Genomic DNA, 20410 nt, shown 5'->3' with positions numbered 1-20410 from the left:
TATTACATTTGCTGATTCTTGAGGGATTAGGGCTCCTCTGGAAAGCCAAATAGTTTTCCTTCCTCCTCCCATCCGGTGGTATGATGCTCTACATCTCTGATAAAGGACCTGCTCATTGTCTCCTGTAAGCCCTCTTCTCAGCTGTCTCCTGTTCTGGTGAAGTGGAATTGTCACTTGAAAGGCCTGTCTGCTCTCCTGTGATTGGCAGTGAAAGGGCCCATAGGTTGAAAGCAATAATGGAGAAACTGAGACCCAGACATATCCCTTTGAGGGAAATATTGTCAATATTCTCCCTCTTTCCCCATCTTATCCTTTGACTGTATCAGCGAAGGAAATCCAAAATCTGCTAGCACCAAGAACCAGCACAGGACTCAGCCACCATTCTCATTAAAGACTTCTAGTCTACATGCAACATCCATAATTATTAGAACCATTGGAACATAGTTTCTGCATGTTCTTCCCAATACTTGTTGAGAATGGACTCATTTCATAAATTAAGAGCAAACTCATTGTCCAGGAGAAAGAACTTGAATTTATGTGAGGCTGTTCTTAGTTCTTACTTACCCTTTTCAGTGTGAATAATCATGTATCTGCTGCAGAAATATTAAGGCGTTTAATTACAGAGCGCTGTCTAAGATGCTGATGGGGTTGTTACATAATATATGATGTAAAGAGAGCAGGGTTTACATTGTAAACTCTTTTATTTCTTTTTTATAATGTCAATGAATGAGCACTTTTTTTATTTTGTATTTTTTTTAAATTTAGTGTTCAATTACAGTTGACATAAAAGTTTATGTTAGTCTAAGGCAGCCGTGGGCAAACTACGCCCCGAGGGCCAGATCCGGCCCGTTTCAAATGAATAAAACTAAAAAAAAAAAAAAAAAGACCGTACCCTTTTATGTAATGATGTTTACTTTGAATTTATATTAGTTCACACAAACACTCCATCCATGCTTTTGTTCCGGCCCTCCGGTCCAGTTTAAGAACCCATTGTGGCCCTCGAGTCAAAAAGTTTGCCCACCCCTGGTCTAAGGTGTATAACAGTACTAGACATTTATATACCTTACAACGTGATGACTCCATTAGTTTAGGACCCTATATGACATCATATTCTTTATTCCTGTTTCAAATCAAAAATTGTGATTCTGAAACACTTGTGCTTCAAGGGATTTTTTCTTTTTTTCCTCATTGAAAAGAACTTGTGCCTTTATTTTGTCACTATATATGGGAATTTTGTATGTTTTCCTCCCCTCCAAGGGAATTCAAATAAGATATTGTAGACATATATACTGTCTCCCACTGACTTCAGAGTTAAGTCCAGACTTCTTGGGATGGCCCAACCTCTGACTACCTTCTGTTAGCCACGTCTTCTGTCACTTTATACATAGAATGATCCAAACATTTCCTCAGTACACCCTCTTTCATGCTGCCACGTTTTTGCGTGTTATGGCTTAAATAGTACCCCTTCCCACCTCTTCTTCTGCTATCATACTAGTCTAAGCCCTCATCCTCTCACCTTAACTGTGATACTCTTCCCCTCCAGACCCCACTACCCCATGGCTTTTCATCAGGCTTAGAATAAAATCCAGAAACCTTACAATGCCTGTGAGAGCCTTCATGATAGCCCTGGTTCTGTCTACAACCTCATTTCCTACCAGTTTCCCCATTGCTCACTGCTCTTCCTCTCCCTGAAACATGCCACCAACTCCTGCCTCAGGGCTTTTGCTCTTGCTGTTTTCTCTGCCTGGATGCTCTTCTCCCAAATATCTATATATTCATCCTTTATATCATTTCCATTTGTGCTCAGCACCTCCTCAGAAAGGCCTTTTCAATGAGTTTGACTAAAATAACATCCTCCATCAGTCTTGATCACATCATGCTTGATGTTCATCACTTTTTGGCATAATATACAGGGTGAGGCAGAAGTAAATTTACAGTGTGAGTACCTGAAACAGTTTATTATTGTATTATTACTTATTAATTTTGTATTATTTTCCATATGAACAATTGTAAAACCTACTTTTGTCCCACCCTATATACTCTCTTATTTATCTGCTTTCTTCACAAAGTATAAGATACAGAACGGCAAGGATTATGTTTGATTTATTTCCACACCTTAGAGAGGTGCCTGGCATAGGTGCTCAACAAATATTTGTTGAGTGAATGTGCTCTGCAGGATGGATTGGAGCATCTCTTTTTTAGTTTTGAGGCTGTGCTGCTTCAGTGCAGTGAATGAAAACTAAAATTATTGCCCTATTTTGTTCTTCAATGATTTGGCGAGTTTCTGCTGTTCCGTTATCCAGTTAACAACGTTTGTGTTACAGGCTGCGGGCCTCCCGGGTGCTTCTTGTTGGCATGAAAGGGCTCGGGGCTGAAATTGCCAAGAATCTCATCCTGGCAGGAGTGAAAGGACTGACCATGCTGGATCACGAACAGGTGAGATGTGCAGCCACCTCATCACTCTCCAAAGCAGTCTCCCCTCTTAGCTATAAACACTTGGGGATTTGGGGAGTTCCTGCTTGCCCCTTCAGGGCTGTGGAAGGAGGGCTGGCATGAATGGAGACTGATGGTGCTAGCACTGCGTTTTATTCAGCACCACCACTCCTGTCTCCTTGTTGAGCTTGTTTATCTGCACGTGGAGTTAAGTTCTCTCTTGGAGAGTGATCCTGAGGGGTAGGGGAGTAGCTTTCCAATTTGTGCTTATACATCACCTGAATAATTAAAAATGGAGAATTGCCTGGGGGCTTTGTCATGGGATAGTCCTTCACCCTCCGCTGATTCTACTTTAGAAAAAAAGTCTGAGATGAGGCTCAGGAATAAATACATTTAAAAGGTATCTCAACTCAATTTTTAAAAACTAAAAAAATAGCCGGCCAGTATGGCTTAGTGGTTGAGCATCGACCTATGAACCAGGAGGTCAAGATTCGATTCCCAGTCAGGGCACATGCCCTGGTTGTGGGCTTGATCCCCAGTAGGGGTGCGTGCAAGAGGCAGCCAATAGATGATTCTCTCTCATTAGTGATGTTTTCTTCTTTGTTTTTTTGACAGGCAAGTATTAATATATTTTTATTGATTTCAGAGAGGAAGGGAGAGGGAGAGAGAGATAGAAACATTAATGATGAAAGAGAATCATTGATCGGCTGCCTCCTGGATGCCCTCCACTGGGGATCGAGCCCACAACCCAGGCATGTATTTCTGACCAGAATCAAACCCGGGACCCATCAGTCCACAGGCTGATGCTCTATCCACTGCGAGAAACCAGCTAGGGGTTCATGACTGATGTTTTTATCTCCCTCTCCCCTCCTCTCTGAAATCTATAAAAATACTGTTTTTATTGATTTTTTTAAAAAAAATTTTTTTTTATTGACTTTAGAGAGGAAGGGAGAGGGAAAGAGAGGTGGAAACATCAATGATGAGAGAGAATTATTGGCTGCCTCCTGTATGCCCCCTATTGGGGATCAAGTCTGCAACCTGGGCATGTGCCCTTGACTGGAATCGAATCTGGGACCCTTTAGTCCACAGGCCAATGCTCTTTTCACTGAGGCAAACCAGCTAGCACTGTTTTTATTGATTTTAGCAAGAGAGGAAGGGAGAGAGAGAGAAACATGATGTGAGAGAGAAACACTGATTGTTTGCCCCCTGTACACTCCCTGACAGGGGATTGACCCAAAACCTGGGTATGTGCCCTGGCTGGGAATGGAATCTGCAGCCTTGTTGTGCACTGGATGACGCTTCAATCAATTGAGCCACCGGGCCAGGGCTGCAATCATTAATTTTTAAAAATTTTACTGCAATTTGAAAAGAAACATGGTTGGCTTTCTTTTTTTTTAATTAATAATATATTTTTATTGATTTCAGAGAGGAAGGGAGAGGGAGACAAACATCAGTGATGAGAGAGAATCATTGATCGGCTGCCTCCTACACGCTCCCTACTGGGGATCGAGCCCACAACCCAGGCACAGTGCCCTTGACTGAAATCGAACCTGGGACCCTTCAGTCCACAGGCTGACACTCTATCCACTGAGCCAAACGAGCTAGTGCGTGTGTTGGCTTTCTTAATATCACAGTCATATATTGATTTTTGACTTGAATTTAAAACCTTTTAAGCCCTAGCCGGTTTTGCTCAGTGGATAGCGTTGGCCTGCGGACCAAAGGGTCCTGGGTTCAATACTGGTCAAGGATACATACCTTGGTTGCAGGCTCCTCCCCAGCCTGGGCCCTGGTCGGGGTGATAATCAATTGATGTGTTTCTCTCACATCGATATTTCTCTCTGTCTTTCCCTCTCTCTTCTACTCTCTCTAAAAATCAATGGAAAAATATCCTCAGATGAGGGTTAAAAAAATAAATAAAAATAAAACCTAAAGCCGAAAACCGGTTTGGCTCAGTGGATAGAGCATCGGCCTGCGGACTGAAGGGTCCCGGGTTCGATTCCGGTCAAGGGCATGTACTTGGGTTGCGGGCACATCCCCAGTAGGAGATGTGCAGGAGGCAGCTGATCGATGTTTCTCTCTCATCGATGTTTCTAACTCTCTATCTCTCTCCCTTCCTCTCTGTGAAAAATCAATAAAATATATTTAAAAAAAATAAATAAATAAAACCTAAGGAAGGAAAATTCCAGCAAGCAAACTTTCAGGTTATTTAACAGTCTGAGGACCTGCTGCTTTGACATCTCCGCAACCACAGTGCCCCCTAGAGGCAGGAGCACCTCATCTAGACTAATTTGTAGTGTCCAGAGAAGTTAAGAGTTAGAGACTCAAGGAAGGATGATTCCTAAACTTGGAGGCCTTGGTGTGGAATAAATGAAACCACACGGGGATGCTGACTTCTCATCTGGTTGGAGGAATCCAAGAATGGGGAACGATAATTTAACAGCGAGGGGTGTGTGCTATGGTCCTGTCACTGCCTCAGTCCAGTGAAGGCCACCCAGTGTGGTAGTAAACAGGCTGATTGTCATCCCTTACCTCTTCACTTTGAGGACTTAGAGTGCCTTCTACTGCCTTCCAATGCAAGGCCTAACTCCTCTGACTGGTTTCAAGGCTTCACCCAGAGGTTCTCAGTCCCATCTGTGCTTTAGAATCTTTGGAGAGTTATTTTAAAATAAAAGGTCTCCAGGTGAGCCTGACCGTCAGGGAGGGCAGAGAACCTTTGGCTTCATGTAACCTGGTCCCAGTCAAGTTACCCTCCCTGACCCCATCTCATAAACCTAATAGCTCATAAACACTGTGGTTCCTCTGCCCTTTGCAATTTGCTTGTGTCCCCCTTTACCCCCCGCCCTCCCCACGACGAGAAAAATCCCAGGCAGACAGTGCTACATACTGCAAAAGCCTTGGAATCAAGCAGGCTTGAGTTCAGATCCTCCCTCCTCAAGGTGAGCGAAGGACTTAACCTTTCAGAGACTCAGTTTGCTCCTCTATAAAATGAGGATGTTATTTTCTGCCCCTTAGAGGCTTTCATTTTGTTTACATCAATAAGCATCCAAGATCCCCTTCTGCTGCCCTGAAGTATTATAGGTATTTGGTTCCCATTCTCCATTTTTCCCCAGAAACCAGAGTGGGCTCCCTGACTCAGGTTGTGATAGGGGGACATAAAAGTCTTCCTGGAGTTCTGATCTGAGCTGAGTGTTAAAGAACAAGTAGAGATTGATCCAGTCGAGGGGCTGTATTTCAGGCAGGGGCCATTAGCAGTGGCACAAAACAGCAGGGGAGAAATAGACTATAGAAAGCAGTGTGGAATGTTTAGAGTGTGAAGCTCAAAATGGTGGGAGGTGGGACTAGGTTGCAGGTAAGGTCCAAGTGCTGAAGAGCCGGCTGGCAAGCCCCGCTGTGAGCTTTCACTTACACCCCTGGGTGGTAAGGATTCATTGAAGAGTTTCCAACGTGGGGAGGAGTGACCTGGTCAGCTTTGGACTTTGGGTAGATGACTAATTACTGTATCTACTATGGTTGGCACAAGATAAAGAGCAAAAGACCACTTAGAAGGTTGCTTTAGTCGTTTTGGTGAGATGAAAAGGATATGAGTGATGGTATTGGTGATAGGGCAGGAAGCACACACAGGTGAGAAAAACTTAGTAGAATTGATAGGATTGTATATGAGCTCGTAAGGAAAAACAAAGAATATCTTAGAAAAGCGACACTCACTGAAGGTGCTGGAGACTGTTCTAAGAGCTGTGGCTATAGTGTCATTTAGTCCGCAAAACTAAGAACACTGAGAAAAGGAAGTGAAGGACTGGCCCACTCAAGGTCACAGTAGTTAGTGGGAGACAGTGACTCAGTCAGTCTGATTCCTGGCAGAGCCCATGCTCTTAGCCACCTTAGCAGATGACGGCTATCGAGGAAATACCAAGGATTTGAACACCAGGTTTCTGGTTCGGATGACTGGATGGGCAGTTTGATGGGCTTATCAACAGAGACAAATACAAGAGTCAAATATGAAGGGCCGGTGGGATATCCAGGAGGAAGTATCTGGTGGGCAGTTAGTTTAATACAAGGCTCAGATCAGGAAGAAATCTGTACCAGTAAGAGTGATTTAAGAAATACTAGAAAATTCTGGTAGAAATTAAAAGAAGCATTGGGTTGGTTTATGGTGGTATACAGAGCGAAAAGATGAGTGATTCTGAGATGGGATCTTGGGACCCATGTAGAGGCTGGACTGTCTGTGGAGGGAGGAAGAGAGCCAGGGTCTGGGAGGCCAAGGGAGCAGAGCATGGATAGTAATAGTTAGTATTGGAGTAATTAGTACGTGCATTGTTTTTATTAACATCTGCATTTGACCTGTGATTCCTTCATACTTACTCAAGGTCACACAGTAAGTGGTTGAGTCACATTGGAACAAAAGATTTGAATCCTGCCTGAATTATTTCAGAGCCTTGCCCTTAGCCACTATGGTGTATAGCAGGGGTCTGGCCTGTGGGTCGTATAAAACCCTCAAAATCATTTGGTCTGGCTCTGCCAAGCCTTAGGGTGAGTTAATTAAATGTTTGACCAAATACAGCCGGCTAATGTTTAAGTTGAACATTTTGTGTGGCCTATGAATGATGTTATAAATATCCAAATGGCCCTTGGCAGAAAAAAGGTTCCCCACCCCTGGTGGATGGCTTCTCATAATATCATGAGATCTCTGAAGAAGCGGGATGGGATGGGTCAAGGATCCTGTTAGGGCTGGCCTTGAATGGGAGAAGGACCAGCTCATTTTCTTGAAGGAAAGGTAGTGAGGTAGTCCTGTGAGAACTTGGCAGGAGGGGAGGAGGGAACCCAGTCTTGGTGAAGGTGACGAAGTCACATCTAGAGATGAATGGTTAAATTAGATCTTTGATTTGGGGAGAAATGCTTTGTGAACAACATGGAGTCTGTAATCCTAGTGGGAACTGTCATGTGATTATGTTACCTGGCTTTGAGGCTCTCTGCGGTACATCCAGCCTTATGGGTGAAATCATTTCTCTGCTCCAGTCCCCACTCATCTTTCCTCCTCTGAGTTTTCATTGAATTTAAGAGTTCATTTCAAGCATTCTTAATTGTGCCTGAAATTTGCACTGGTCTAATTTTAAACCACTGTAGAAAGGGACTTCATCCTTTAAACTACTTATGTTTCTTTCTGAATGCTTAGCGTGGGGCACATGGTAGGTATCTGGTAAATGCTTACCACTAATAATTACATCATTTTTTAAAAAAATATATTTTTATTGATTTTTTACAGAGAGGAAGGGAGAGGGATAGAGAGTTAGAAACATCGATGAGAGAGAAACATCGACCAGCTGCCTCCTGCACACCTCCTAATGGGGATGTGCCCACAACCAAGGTACATGCCCTTGACCGGAATCGAACGTGGGACCCTTCAGTCTGCAGGCCGACGCTCTATCCACCGAGCCAAACCGGTTTTGGCAATAATTACATCATTTTGATAGCAGTTACAAACCTAAGTTGAAGAAGAAAGCATGGACTTTTCTGTTTAGTGTGAATTTTCTTTATAAACACAAGGGGGTGCTCTTGAACCATCAATGCCCAGTAAAAGTTAAATGTCTATTTCAAAGCCTCAGAAGGAAAGAGTATAGGGCGTCTGCATTAGGCAGGTTCCTGCAGGAACAGTAATGCAATCAAATGGTAGGTATTTTAGTTATCCTTTAAAAGGGAAAGGTTCATTGTCTTTGAGATACAATTTTCTCCAAATTCAAGTATTTAAGAAAAATTTCTTCCTAGGTATCGCCAGAAGACCTTGGAGCTCAGTTCTTGATCCGTACTGGGTCTCTTGGCCGAAACAGGGCCGAAGCCTGTTTGGAGCGAGCTCAGAATCTCAACCCCATGGTGGAAGTGAAGGTGGACACCGAGAATATAGAAAAGAAGCCCGAGTCATTTTTCACTCAATTTGATGCTGTAAGTTTCATAGAGATTGTCTGATCTGGGGAAATTAAAGCACTAATGGTGTGTGTTCTAGGTACCCTAAAGCATTAGAATCTCGAATTCTGAGCTTTTTCCCAAGTAAGTTTATAAGCTGTCCTGTTCTGTAGGTTTACTATACTGCCTTAGTAGATTGAATGTGTTGATAGATGGATCTAGTATGTTGGGTCTGCTATAGCTGTGAGTTGCTGTCTTTTGGTTTCTTCTTTGGGCATATGTTCCCCTAGACCAGGTTTCATCCTTGGTGTTTGTCTTCCTTCCAGAATCTTTGCACATGGCTTTGATACATATTATTGCAAATGTTTTCTCCTGAAAACTTAACAAGTTGGTGATTAATTTCTGTAGCAGAGTCATTTTTTTGGTTAGAAATACCAAACTACAGCTTGTGTTTTGTCTTTAAAAAGAGCACACCTGATCTTGGTCTGTCTCTCTCACACAGCCACTTTGACCATGTTGCCATGGATATCTAGACAGAATCACTATAGTCCTAAGCCAAATGAGGCATATCCAACCTCACTTGCTTTCTCTGCCAAATCTCTGCAGAGGTGAAAGGATAAGTTAAATTCTGTTTCAGTGCCTGTGACCTTTCAGACATGGTTCCTTGTACCCTGCAAGAAGCTTGAAAAATTGTGAAATAGTCACAGATGATCTACTTGTTTTTTAAATGAAAGGCCCATTATACGAGAGGTTAGAATTCGGGTTGAGTAGTTTGTTTTTCACGCTGTTATATTTCGTATGCGCATCTGTTCAAATATGGGCTTGAAATGATGGATCATCTGTGCATTTTGTCCTTTTTTTCTTTTTAATTCATTCTGTTTCATAACTCCAGATATTGGAACATTTTCCACGTGGATGAAGGTCTTCTCTTCATTCCTTTGTTCATAGCAACCACATTTGATTTATTCTAGGTGTCCCTCAACCTTCTAGCAACTAGAAGCTTTGTTAGAACTGAAGTGTGGGGCCGGTTGCTTGTATAACGCATGTGCACGGGGCAAGCGAGACTGCCTCACAGGCCATGTTTGACTGGTCCCGAATTGGGTTTAGTCACTTGTGACTCTGTATGTTTCCATTTGGTCAGTTGATTGCATGTTCAATCGTGGTTGTCTCACCTTTTTAGATTTGATTTTTCCTTGGGAGGCTGTGTCCTCTGAATGACACCAGATGCACGTATTTCTCCAGGAGTGTTATTTCAGTAGTCAGTAGCCAGACAACAGCAGAGAGGTTCTATCAAATGAAAATATCCTTTTGTAATTTATTCTCCAACTTTCTATGTTCAGATGAAAAAGGTCTACATTAGAAGTTATCTTCTTGGCCGTGATCACAAAGCTTCTCCAGAAAAGATGGTGTTTTATGCCATGAAATTTAGCCATTTCCAATCCCTTAACTTATTGGAATAGAACCTACAGGCCTCAGAGCAGCATTGATAATTCCACTAAGTGAATCACCAGTTCATTGTCTAAGTCTGAATGGAAGGTCACTTGGTCTATAACCCCCCTTTTTTTTTTGTCCTTAAATTCAGATAAAGTTTTCACATGGAAAAATAATCTCAACAGGACTTGGTTATCTTTTTTATCTTAACACATCAATCAAAAGAAGGGGGGAAAGTGCCCTTGTATTTAAACGTGACTAGGGGTCAATTTTAAAAACTGGTTTTGCTCCTTGTTGTAGCTTATTCAGATTTTAATATATTTAATCACTTAGAAATAACTTACACTTAGGTTATTAGTGTCTTTTTCTTTTCATGAAAACCATGAAATGTGGTTTATGTGTTCATGGATCAGGGGAAACAAATTCATTAAATGGCTTTTACTTTCTAGTTAAACACATTTCATTTGGGTTGCAGAAAGTAACCGTCTCATAATTTACATTTTCTACGCACTGAAACCTGCAACTTTCCTTTTGTCTTCTAGCCATAGGATCCCAGGAACCTGTTGTACCAGTTTGAAACTGGCTTTAGACATGCCTAGTGAGACTGTTCATTAAGATTTATTTAGACATCAGGACAATGATTCACCGTTTGCAGAACTCACGCCCAGCCAATTTCTTTCTTTCTGCAGGTATGTCTGACTTGCTGCTCCAGGGATGTCATAATTAAAGTTGACCAGATCTGTCACAAAAATAGCATCAAGTTCTTTACAGGAGATGTTTTTGGCTACCACGGATACACATTTGCCAATCTTGGAGAGCATGAATTTGTAGAGTAAGTGTTGGGAGAGGAGGAGAGAATATAACATTTTCAAAGTGTCATTTTACTCACTGCTAGAAAATGAACCATTAAGGAAAGTCTTTTACTATAACACTTAGAACATTGGGAAGCCAATTCATTGACAGCTTCTGATACATAGATTGTGTGTTCAGCATTGTAGGAGATGGGGACCTTGCCTTCCACAATGATGGTCTCATTTAAAGCATAAAGAAAGCAGTGTTCGAGGCAATTGAAGTACATCACCTGGGGGTTTGATCACTCTGGATTTCAGGGGGTGAAGCACGCTTTTAGGGAAGGCTTCTTTGGATTGTAAACATTTTTGTCCAGCTTAGCAGGTCAAACTTTTCAGGTTGAGAGATAGTAAAATTAGTACAAAATACGTTAGATGGGCAACTCTGGAGGCACACTCAGCCAAAACCTGCCTTGGAAATAAAAGGCTCCATGGTCCAAAGACTGCTCTGTGCAACCAGCAGCCCTGTCCTCTCATTTTGAACACTGCGGTTGCAGACCGTGGTGATTCTCACATGATGGGACCTGCCGTGTTTTGAACTTGTAGCTTCTAAATGAAAGATGGTGCCAGTGTTGTAAAACTACACGAGTTGGGCTTTTTTTGGTTGTAATTTTCTGACCGCTGACACCCCCTCTCCCCCATGAGATGTAAAGACTGAGAGGTAAAGGGAGTCCCTGCTGTGTGCAGGTGAGCTTCCTACCAAGTTGAGAACTTTCTTTAGTTCAGCTTCTCGGGCAAGTCACTGAAATTTCTCTGGTCTGCAGGTTTCTTGCCTGTAAAATTGACGTGGGGGAAGGACACACATGTTCAGGATCTCCCATAGCTGCAACGTTTTGTGGCTTTAGAAAATCTAGTTATTTGGGCACATTATACATGGATAAAGAAGTCATAGAGGAAAGCAGTCCAGATTATTTTAATGTGAGTTCCCCATGGCAGAGGGGAGGGATTCAGTTAGAGTAATTCATGATTCAAGTGGTACGTTCACAAAGTTTATTGAGAGCTTACTAGGCAGTATGCTGAGAAATGTATGTTACTTCTCTTCTTACAAGAATCTTTCGTTAGCAGTTGTTACTCCCGCATAGCGGGTGACTGGCTCGTCAGGTGTTCGGTGGCCAACCTGTGATTTGAACCCAGATCTGTTTGACTCCAAGACTTTGGCTCTTAACCAACATCCCATTCTGTGAGCTGGTAATGCTCTATTTGTTCTAATGGCGTGATTCCTAGAGTAGAACTGGATTCCCTCCCTTGTCGCCCTCTAGGGAGAAGACCAAAGTTGCCAAGGTTAGCCAGGGAGTAGAAGATGGCCCTGATACCAAGAGAGCAAAACTGGATTCATCTGAGACAACTATGGTCAAAAAGGTATGTGTACCGTGCGGGGAGGGTCATGAACACTGAGCCTCATGGGAACGGGCAGTTACAATGGCATAGGAGGGAAGCCAGCATGGTGGGCTTGGAGGGAGAGTCTGGGGAGACTGGGTCAGTGCTTGTCCCATTTAAAGGGGGGTAGCTGCTGCTTAGTGCCAGCCAGCTGAGCTATGAGGGGATGTGTGGATCTAGGATGCCAGATGTGATTTTTAAAAAAAATATATTTTATTGATTTTTACAGAGAGGAAGGGAGAGGGAGACAGAGATAGAAACATCGATGAGAGAGAAACATCGATCAGCTGCCTCCAGCACACTCCCTACTGGGTATGTGACCGCAACCAAGGTACATGCCCTTGACTGGAATCGAACCTGGGACCCTTCAGTCTGCAGGCCGACGCTATATCCACTGAGCCAAACCAGTTAGGGCGTGATTTTTAAGACAATCAGAAATGTGGCTCAGTAGGTGAGCATTGACCTATGAACCAGGAGTTCACAGTTCGATTTCCGGTTAGGGGCACATGCCCAGGTTGCGGGCTCAATCCCTAGTGTGGGGCGTGCAGGAGGCAACCAGTCAATGATTCTCTTTCATCACTGATGTTTCTATATCTCTCTCCCTTTCCCTTCCTCTCTGAAACCAATAAAAATATACTTAAAAAAAAAGAAATGTGTTTTTTTTTAAATGCTCTGTCTCAAACTTTTTAATACTGGCAACTTAATCACCAATGCTGTTCTTGTCAACAGCAGAGGCTAAAGAACATGTTTGCAGGACTTACATGGTCTGTGGGCCACCAATATGACCCCTGGTATATGAAGTAGTATCAGAAAGATTGTTTTTGAGCAAAGGCCATGAATTTTTTAAATGGATTTTAGAAAGAGAAACATTAATTTGTTGTTCCACTTATTTATGCATTTATTGGTTGATTCTTTTTTTCTTTTCCTAATATATTTTATTGATTTTTTACAGAGATGAAGGGAGAGGGATAGAGAGTTAGAAACATCGAGGAGAGGGAAACATCAATCAGCTGCCTCTTGCACACCCCTACTGGGGATGTGCCGGCAACCAAGGTACATGCCCTTGACCGGAATCAAACCTAGGACCCTTCAGTCGGCAGGCCGACGCTCTATCCACTGAGCCAAACCAGTTAGGGCTGGTTGATTCTTATATGTGTCCTTACTGGGGATGGAGCCCGTAACCTTGGTGTATCTGGACAACCCTCCAACCAACTGAGCTACCCAGCCAGAGCCAAAGAGCATTACTTTTGTTTTGTCTGTTTTTTTTATTTTAAAGAAAAGTGAGATTGGTAGACAATTTAGTAAGGTCCTAAGTAGGCAGGAGACAGTTTAAACTTGAATTGTTTTGTTTCTTTAAAGTTTTGGTTTCACCAAATCTTTCAAGAACAAAGGCCTCAAGGTTGGCCAATGTTATCAGGTGTATACTTTTAAATTTATACTTAGATTCTTCTTAGAATTGGTGCGGTAATTTAAATTCATTTTCTAAAAAGAGGAGTGGAAAGGGAATCAGAGACGCTGGTTTCTAGTTGGTGGTAGAATCTTGTGGTGGGGAAAACCAGGTGAAGTGGTCAGAATTGGTTTTGTCGAACTGAGAGGAAAGATACGACCAAGCCCATATTTACTCTTTGCTTTGTAGATTTAAATGTTGAGAAAGAAAAACAGCTGGTCAGAGCATTGAGTTAAAATTGCTCTAAAGGGGGGATTCTAAGAGCGCAGAAACCACAAAAGAGACTGCAGAAACCACAGAAGTGGAACTCTTCAAGTTTCCAGCAAGGCTTCGCTGGAGATTTTCTCTTTCTTGCTCTTTATGTTTGTACTGGAATAGTTTGATGCTGCGAGTGTGATACAGAGGAATTATTAAGCCCTAATTTTAGTGTCTATTCACAGGACCATAATTATCCTGAGTGAACATTGGTGTTTTGGCCAAAACTTGGGTCCTTTTCTTTCTTCCTTTCTTTCTTCTTGAGGCCCAGTCAAGCCTTATCTGAATAGCGCCGTGAGTTTGGTGGGGGGAGATAAATTGTTAACTAAGGGAGGAGCACAAAAGCAGCTTTGTGGGTGCTGTCAATTTATAAATCACACCCTCTTACAAGTGTGACACTTGGCCTTGGTGTGAAGGGTTTTATGGCTTAAGGGCTTCTTTGATTGAGGCGGGTCTTTCACATTCAAATAGAGAGTGCCTGGCTTTGTTAGCCCTTCACAGCTGGAAGTTTCCCGGGAGTCACTTCTGCTGGTGCCCACTGGGGCTGATCGGGAAACCTCTTTTGGGAGCCACTTTATCTAGCTATGAGGAGAATGCGGCAGCCCTGGCAGGCGCTGGGAGGCCTTCGCGTACCATTCCTCGGGCTCTTCAGTCACAGCGCTCTTTGTGCAGCCCCTTCCTACATGGGGCCGAAGTTGAAGGTATCAAAATATGCCCAGCTGACATTGTTAGTCAGCTGTTTCCCTTGGACAATTCAGGCCGGGATTCCAACCTCGAGCCCTTGAGGTTGCGAGGCATTCAGTGCATTCCTGATGACAATCCCCGGGATTCCAGACCTTGCCTTTGTGCGGCCTCCCCAAGAGCGCCGTGGAAGGACTGGGCCGCACAGGTCTGGGCCAGGACTTCGCCACCCTGTACTGACCAGTGTCCTCCGTTTCGGCAGAGACCGCTCTGAGGTGTGGAAGTTTTCCTCCAACTCAAAAATCCTTTGATTCAGATTCTGTCCTTTTGCCTAAATTGTATGGAATAACTAGTTGGGTTATGCTCAGAGTGCAGGATGGGGGTGGGGAAGCAGCCACTTCCTGTTTCCTGTGAAAGGTTTCTGGTTAGGGTCCAAATGTTGTAAAGCCACTTTTGCTTCAAGGTACGCATTGTGCTCCTAAATTAGAAACAGTTAAAAAACAAAGAGGGAAAACAGAGGTTGTGGTTTTCACACCGTCTAGGAAGACACGGGGGCCTTTCTAGCACATGTGCCATCATGATAAATACAGCAGCAGGGAAGTCCATAGCCCGGAGACAGGTGCCTAGTAGTTTGTTTGCTTCCTTTGCTGCCCAGGAGAAGTCATGCAACAGATTTAATCAGAATTGGGTCTTGGGCACAAACCTGATGTACAGTGGATGAAGGAGAGAGTACAGTAATGGTTTTGTGGCGAGGAAGTGTTAAGAAAGTTTCCCAGAGAAAGAGTTGTTAGAATTGGCATGTGAAGGCCAGTTTGCCAGGCGCTGAAGCCAGGACCAGCCCTAGGAAGCAGGATCAACCAAAAGCACAGATGTAAGACAGAGTGACTCGGGCTTTCCTACCCCAGAACAGCCAGCTCTTTCTGTATCTTTGAGTTGCAAAATGCCTACTGTGTGCAAGGCAGTGTTTGGGGTGCAGGGAATCACAGTCCTGTTGTCACCATTCACAGATGATGCTGAAGCTAAGAGAAGTTAAATGACCTGCCAAGGTCACACAGCTCTGTGGGAAGCAGCAGGTGGGAGAGCACAGACAGAGGCTAAGGGCACTGGCTCACCCTAGGACTTACAAGGTGATTCCCCTGGGAGTGTCTAGGATACTTGGAACTGTTATGAAGATGGTGGGATACAGTATTGTTAACATGGGGATCATTCCGGAAAAACCTTTGGGAGAAGCCATTGTCACATTCCCATTTGCTGCTCATGTTTCTTTATTGTGAGGGGCTGCCAGACAGGAGTAGATGCCCGATGGTGGTTCCTTGCCCTAGTCGCACTTTAAAAACTAATCATAAAGTAGGATTTGTTCATGACATGCTAAGAAATGCAGATTTAGTTTTACCTCTGCTTCTGAAAATAGAGGGTGACTAATTTGGGCACTGTTAATACTCTTCTCATGAATTAGTTGTGAAATTCCACGGCGGAGAAGTGATTCATTATTTTGATTCCCCCTTCCTGAGCAGTTTGTTGACAGCTCAGTCATCCTCCTCTCACTGCCATCCTTAAAGAAACATTCCTCATGACTGACTAGCTTCATTCCTCCTCTTTAGGTGGCATCTTGATTTGTAACCATGATTACTCTTCAAATCACTTGTCAGTGTCTCTCCCATTAGAGTTTAAGCTCCATAGGGGCAGTTTGTCCACTGCTGTCCTCCGAGACAGTGCCTGGTACGGTCATATCCAGGAAATGTCTGTGCTTCCTGCAGTACAATACGAGAGCTTTAGAGCAGATTATTGTCATTTAAAAAAGAATTATTGAATTAACTTTCTTTGTGATCAACTAAATGGATTAACTTTGTAGTACATGAGGTTTCATAATATTGATTTTTTACAGAGAGGAAGGGAGAGGGATAGAGAGTGAGAAACATTGATCAGCTGCCTCCTGCACATCTACTGGGGATGTGCCCGAAACAAAGGCACATGCCCTTGACCGGAATCGAACCTGGGGCCCTTCAGTCCGCAGGCCGATGCTCTATCCACTGAGCCAAACCGGTTATGGCTGTGTTTCTTACTTTTAAATATATTTTTATTGGTTTCAGAGAGGAAAAGAGAGGGAGAGATAGAAACATCAATGATGAGAGAGAATCATTGATTGGCTGCCTCCTGCACTGGGGACTGAGCCTGCAACCCGGGCATGTGCCCTGACCAGGAATCAAACTGTGACCTCCTGGTTCATAGTTGAGCCAAACTGGCCAGGTGAAGCCTGTAGTTTTAAAAGTTGTTTTGGTGCTGATTTATATTCAACTTTATTTTATATCCAGAACTATATTACGTTACAGATGTTCAGCCTGATTTAAAAAGTAAAATTTATTCACAGTCCCAGGCGGGGAAAGCACAGAACAAGTTGGGAGAATGTGAACCCTGTTCCCCCGTAAGGACTATAACGTTCTTCTCAGAACACTTTCTGTGCTTGTGTACTTAGTAAAGTTGGAGTACTAATTAATATACATGAATACTTATAAGGCATATAATGACCTAATATGTATGACGTATTGTGTTTTGCTTTTTTTATTCAATGTGTTTTTGGGAGACCTCCCGACTTATATCTACTTTGGAGAGCAGGTGTGCATTGCCTTGCTGTGATCTGTTGAACCAGTCTCCTCTTACATGGGCAAGGTCACTGCAGTTTCCCACACTTCTAAATGGCCTAGCACAACCCCATAACTTGATGGCTGATAGGCCATGTGGAGAATTCACCTTTTATATCTACTGTTGGGATTTTTGGCAAATGAGAAGCAGCTCACAAGTATTTCTTGAAAATCTAATCTATTCGGTGCTGTGTCTTTCACTGTGGTCCCTACCTCCGGAAGCTATAAGAGTGAGTATAAGAGGGCTTGTCACTAGTCTTAACTGAACTATGAGATTGAAATCCTTAAGGCTCAGGATTTCCCATGAAGGAGTGGATAGCAGAGGGGAAGCGTTAAGCATTCTAGTCAGAGGGATCCAGGAGCCAAGGGAGGAGAAGTGGAAGGGGCAAGTGAGATGTGAAAGTTACCCGTTTCAGTGTGTTCATCCAGGTAGATGGTGGATGCTCCTGCTCAGCAGACACTGTCCTGGGCGCTTCACCTGAAAGAGCCTTCATTCCCTGAGAGCACTGTCCAGTGTGTTTTCTCTATAAATCCAGTGCCGGTGAGCTGAGTGACACAGGCATCGCCTCTTGCACCTGTCCTACTACAAATTAGGTGATTTGGTTAAGTTTTGTTTTATTTTTAATTGTTGTGAAAGTCGATAGTAGACTTTTGGTAGTTTGGAAAACAAAAAAGGACATTAGTCCTGGCCAGTGTGTTTAGTGGTTGGTTAGAGCCTCAGCCCATGCACCGAAGGGTTGCAGGTTTGATTCCCAGTCAAGGGCACGTACCTGGGTTGCAGGTTCCCTTCCCTTCCCACCCCCAGTAAGGGAGCCTGCAGGAGGCAGCCAGTCAATGTGTCTCTCACATCTGTGTGTCGATGTTTCTCTCTCTCTTTCCTTCTCTCTCTCTCCCTCCTTCCCTCCCTCTTTCCTTTCCACTCTGTCTGAAAAGCAGTGGAAAAAATATTCTCAGGTGAGGATTAACAACAACAAAGGGGGGGCATTAATTGGAGGCAGGCTGGAGTAACACAAGAAGCATTGAATAACTGTTGTGATCTGAGAAGGGTAAAAAACCAGGCAGCTGGTGGTAGGAATTTGGCCCTTCTCTTAAGAGCCCTGCCATTAATATGGCTCCGCTTCCAACTTTCAAATTCTCACTTCCCCAGATAAAGACTCCGATTGGTCAGTCCTGGGCCATGGGCCCTCCACTGGCTCTGTCACCTGTGGCTGGAGGGCCAGTACACATTATAGACAGGGCCACTGTGGGCCTCCTCCCCAGATACCAGGGAACTTCCTAAAAGTTGTCTGCCACCGTCAGGCCTGAGAGGTAAATTCATTTGCCTGGTGTCACAACCTAGTGGCAAAGCTGGGATGGTTCTGTCCTTAGACTTTGGGAGGCAAAGGGCCTCAGTCCTTGGCCCTCGTGCTCTAGAAGGTCCCAGCTTGTCCCCCTTCCGGCCCTTCCTCTCACAGCGTGAGGATTCCATGGCATTAAGGAGATGTGTCCACTGGAGCCCATAGCCTTTGCCCTCAGTTCTAGAGCACATTCTGGACGCCTGGGACCCCGGAATTTCCTACCCAGACAACCCAGGCTTGCTTCCCAGGCGTTTTTGGGCTTCCTCCCTGATCTGCCTCTGGAGTGCTGGCTTTACCACAGTGTCTGCATGCCTACGCCCCGGGGGGAGGGGGTGGGATTTGGTGGGAAAGGACGCGCTGAGGGGACAAAGCTACAAGAGAAGGGAAAACTGGGGGACAGCTTTCCCGGTGCACCTCGTCCTGGCAGAGAACCCCAAGGAGTGTGAGAATCTCAAATTTGAACCTGATCTTCCAAGATGGCTGTGGAGAAGGTATATTTATTAAGGCAGGAGAATACAATATCTTTTACTTCGTAGCTTGCTAGTTTGATTTATAACTAAACATGTAGACGTGATAAGTGGGTTTTCATTTGTACCCTTGTCCCAGGGTTAGAGGTGGGACTGAGACTAAAACACAACTTCTTTTTCTCATTCATCATCCAATAGTGGCTTAACGGACCAGTGGATTCTTAGCATTGTTCCTAGTGAGGCAAACTACAGAACCTCTGAATTAAGGTCTTGGTAGTTTTTAAAATCTGATAAAACTGTGTTTCCTCATTATGACAGCATTCCCAGCATACTGCTGATGGCTTGATCTGTGTTTACAGCTCACTAAGAAGGGTCTGGCAGCCTGTATAAGGCACTAAAGGTCACTAGGCTGACTACATGACTTATCTTTTGAGGTCAAACAGACCATTGACCCAAAGGTTTGAGGACACCATGGACATCTTGTATACCAACTCAGAGGCAGAAAGACACCTTAAAACCTTGACTATTGCCTGGCCAGTGTGGCTCAGTGGTTGAGCATGGACCCATGAACTAGGACAGTGATGGCGAACCTTTGAGCTCGGCGTGTCAGCATTTTGAAAAACCCTAACTTAACTCTGGTGCCGTGTCACATATAGAAATTTTGTGATATTTGCAACCATAGTAAAACAAAGACATATTTTTGATATTTATTTTATATATTTAAATGCCATTTAACAAAGAAAAATCAACCAAAAAAATGAGTTCGCATGTTACCTCTGACACACGTGTCATAGGTTCGCCATCACTGAACTAGGAGGTCATGGTTCAATTCCCGGTCAGGGTACCTGCCCAGGTTTCGGGCTTGATCCCTAGTAGGGGTCATGCAGGAGGCAGCCAATCGGTGATTCTCTCTCTTCTTGTCTCTGAAATCAATAAAAACACTTTTTTTAAAAAACCTTGACTGTTTTGCCCTGGCTGATGTGGGTCAGTTGGTCATCCTATGCACCGAAAAGTTGTTGGTTAGATTCCCGGTTGGGGCACATACCTGGATTGTGGGTTCCATCCCAGGTCGGGGCATATATGGAAGGCAGCCCATCAATGTCTCTCTCTCTCTCTCTCCCTCTCCCCCTCTCCCCGCCCTTCCTCTCTAAGCATGTCCTCAAGTGAGGATTAAAAGAAAAAGTAAACTTCGAGTGTGTTTAATCTTCATTAACAATTTGGAATTTCATTTATAATATCCATTTTGGTCCTTAATAAGCTATGTAAATTGCCTGGTAGCTGATAGATCTTGGTTCAGTAAGCCTCCTAAATTATACTCTTGTTGTTTTGAGTCAGTCGGTCTCTCTTTCTCTCTCTCTCTCTCTCTGTTATCGAGGGAGGAGGGGAGGGATTTGTACGATGCCGGGGTGTGTGTGTGTGTGTGTGTGTAGAGAAAGAGAAGAGAGGACCCATACCTCTGTAAGTTTGAAATTATTTATACACACCCATCTTAAACCCAGTAAAAGTAACTAGTACTGAGAACCATTTTTTCCTGAACTGTCAGGGAGATGCCAACATAATGCCCCAACCATCATTCCCAGATATTTCAGTTTGTATTTTC

The 20410-nt window shown here is 43.7% G+C and overlaps 1 protein-coding gene across 1 annotated transcript in view; it reads left to right on the top strand.

Annotated features, from left to right (window-relative positions):
* The first annotated feature begins 2288 nt into the window (after nucleotides 1–2288).
* SAE1 (SUMO1 activating enzyme subunit 1) overlaps nucleotides 2289–20410 on the top strand; it is a 52580-nt gene continuing 34458 nt past the window's right edge. The window contains exons 1-4 of the mRNA XM_023747561.1: nucleotides 2289–2436; nucleotides 8194–8367; nucleotides 10449–10591; nucleotides 11867–11966. Coding sequence (XP_023603329.1) covers nucleotides 2356–2436; nucleotides 8194–8367; nucleotides 10449–10591; nucleotides 11867–11966 — 498 coding nt within the window. The 5' untranslated portion in view covers nucleotides 2289–2355. The remainder of the gene's footprint in view (nucleotides 2437–8193; nucleotides 8368–10448; nucleotides 10592–11866; nucleotides 11967–20410) is intronic.

Source organism: Myotis lucifugus, unplaced genomic scaffold (genome assembly GCF_000147115.1).
Source record: "Myotis lucifugus unplaced genomic scaffold, Myoluc2.0 scaffold_908, whole genome shotgun sequence".
In the NCBI taxonomy this organism is placed as follows: Eukaryota; Metazoa; Chordata; class Mammalia; order Chiroptera; family Vespertilionidae; genus Myotis; species Myotis lucifugus.
Note: the sequence above shows the minus strand (reverse complement) of the source record. Positions and strands in the feature narration are given on the sequence as shown.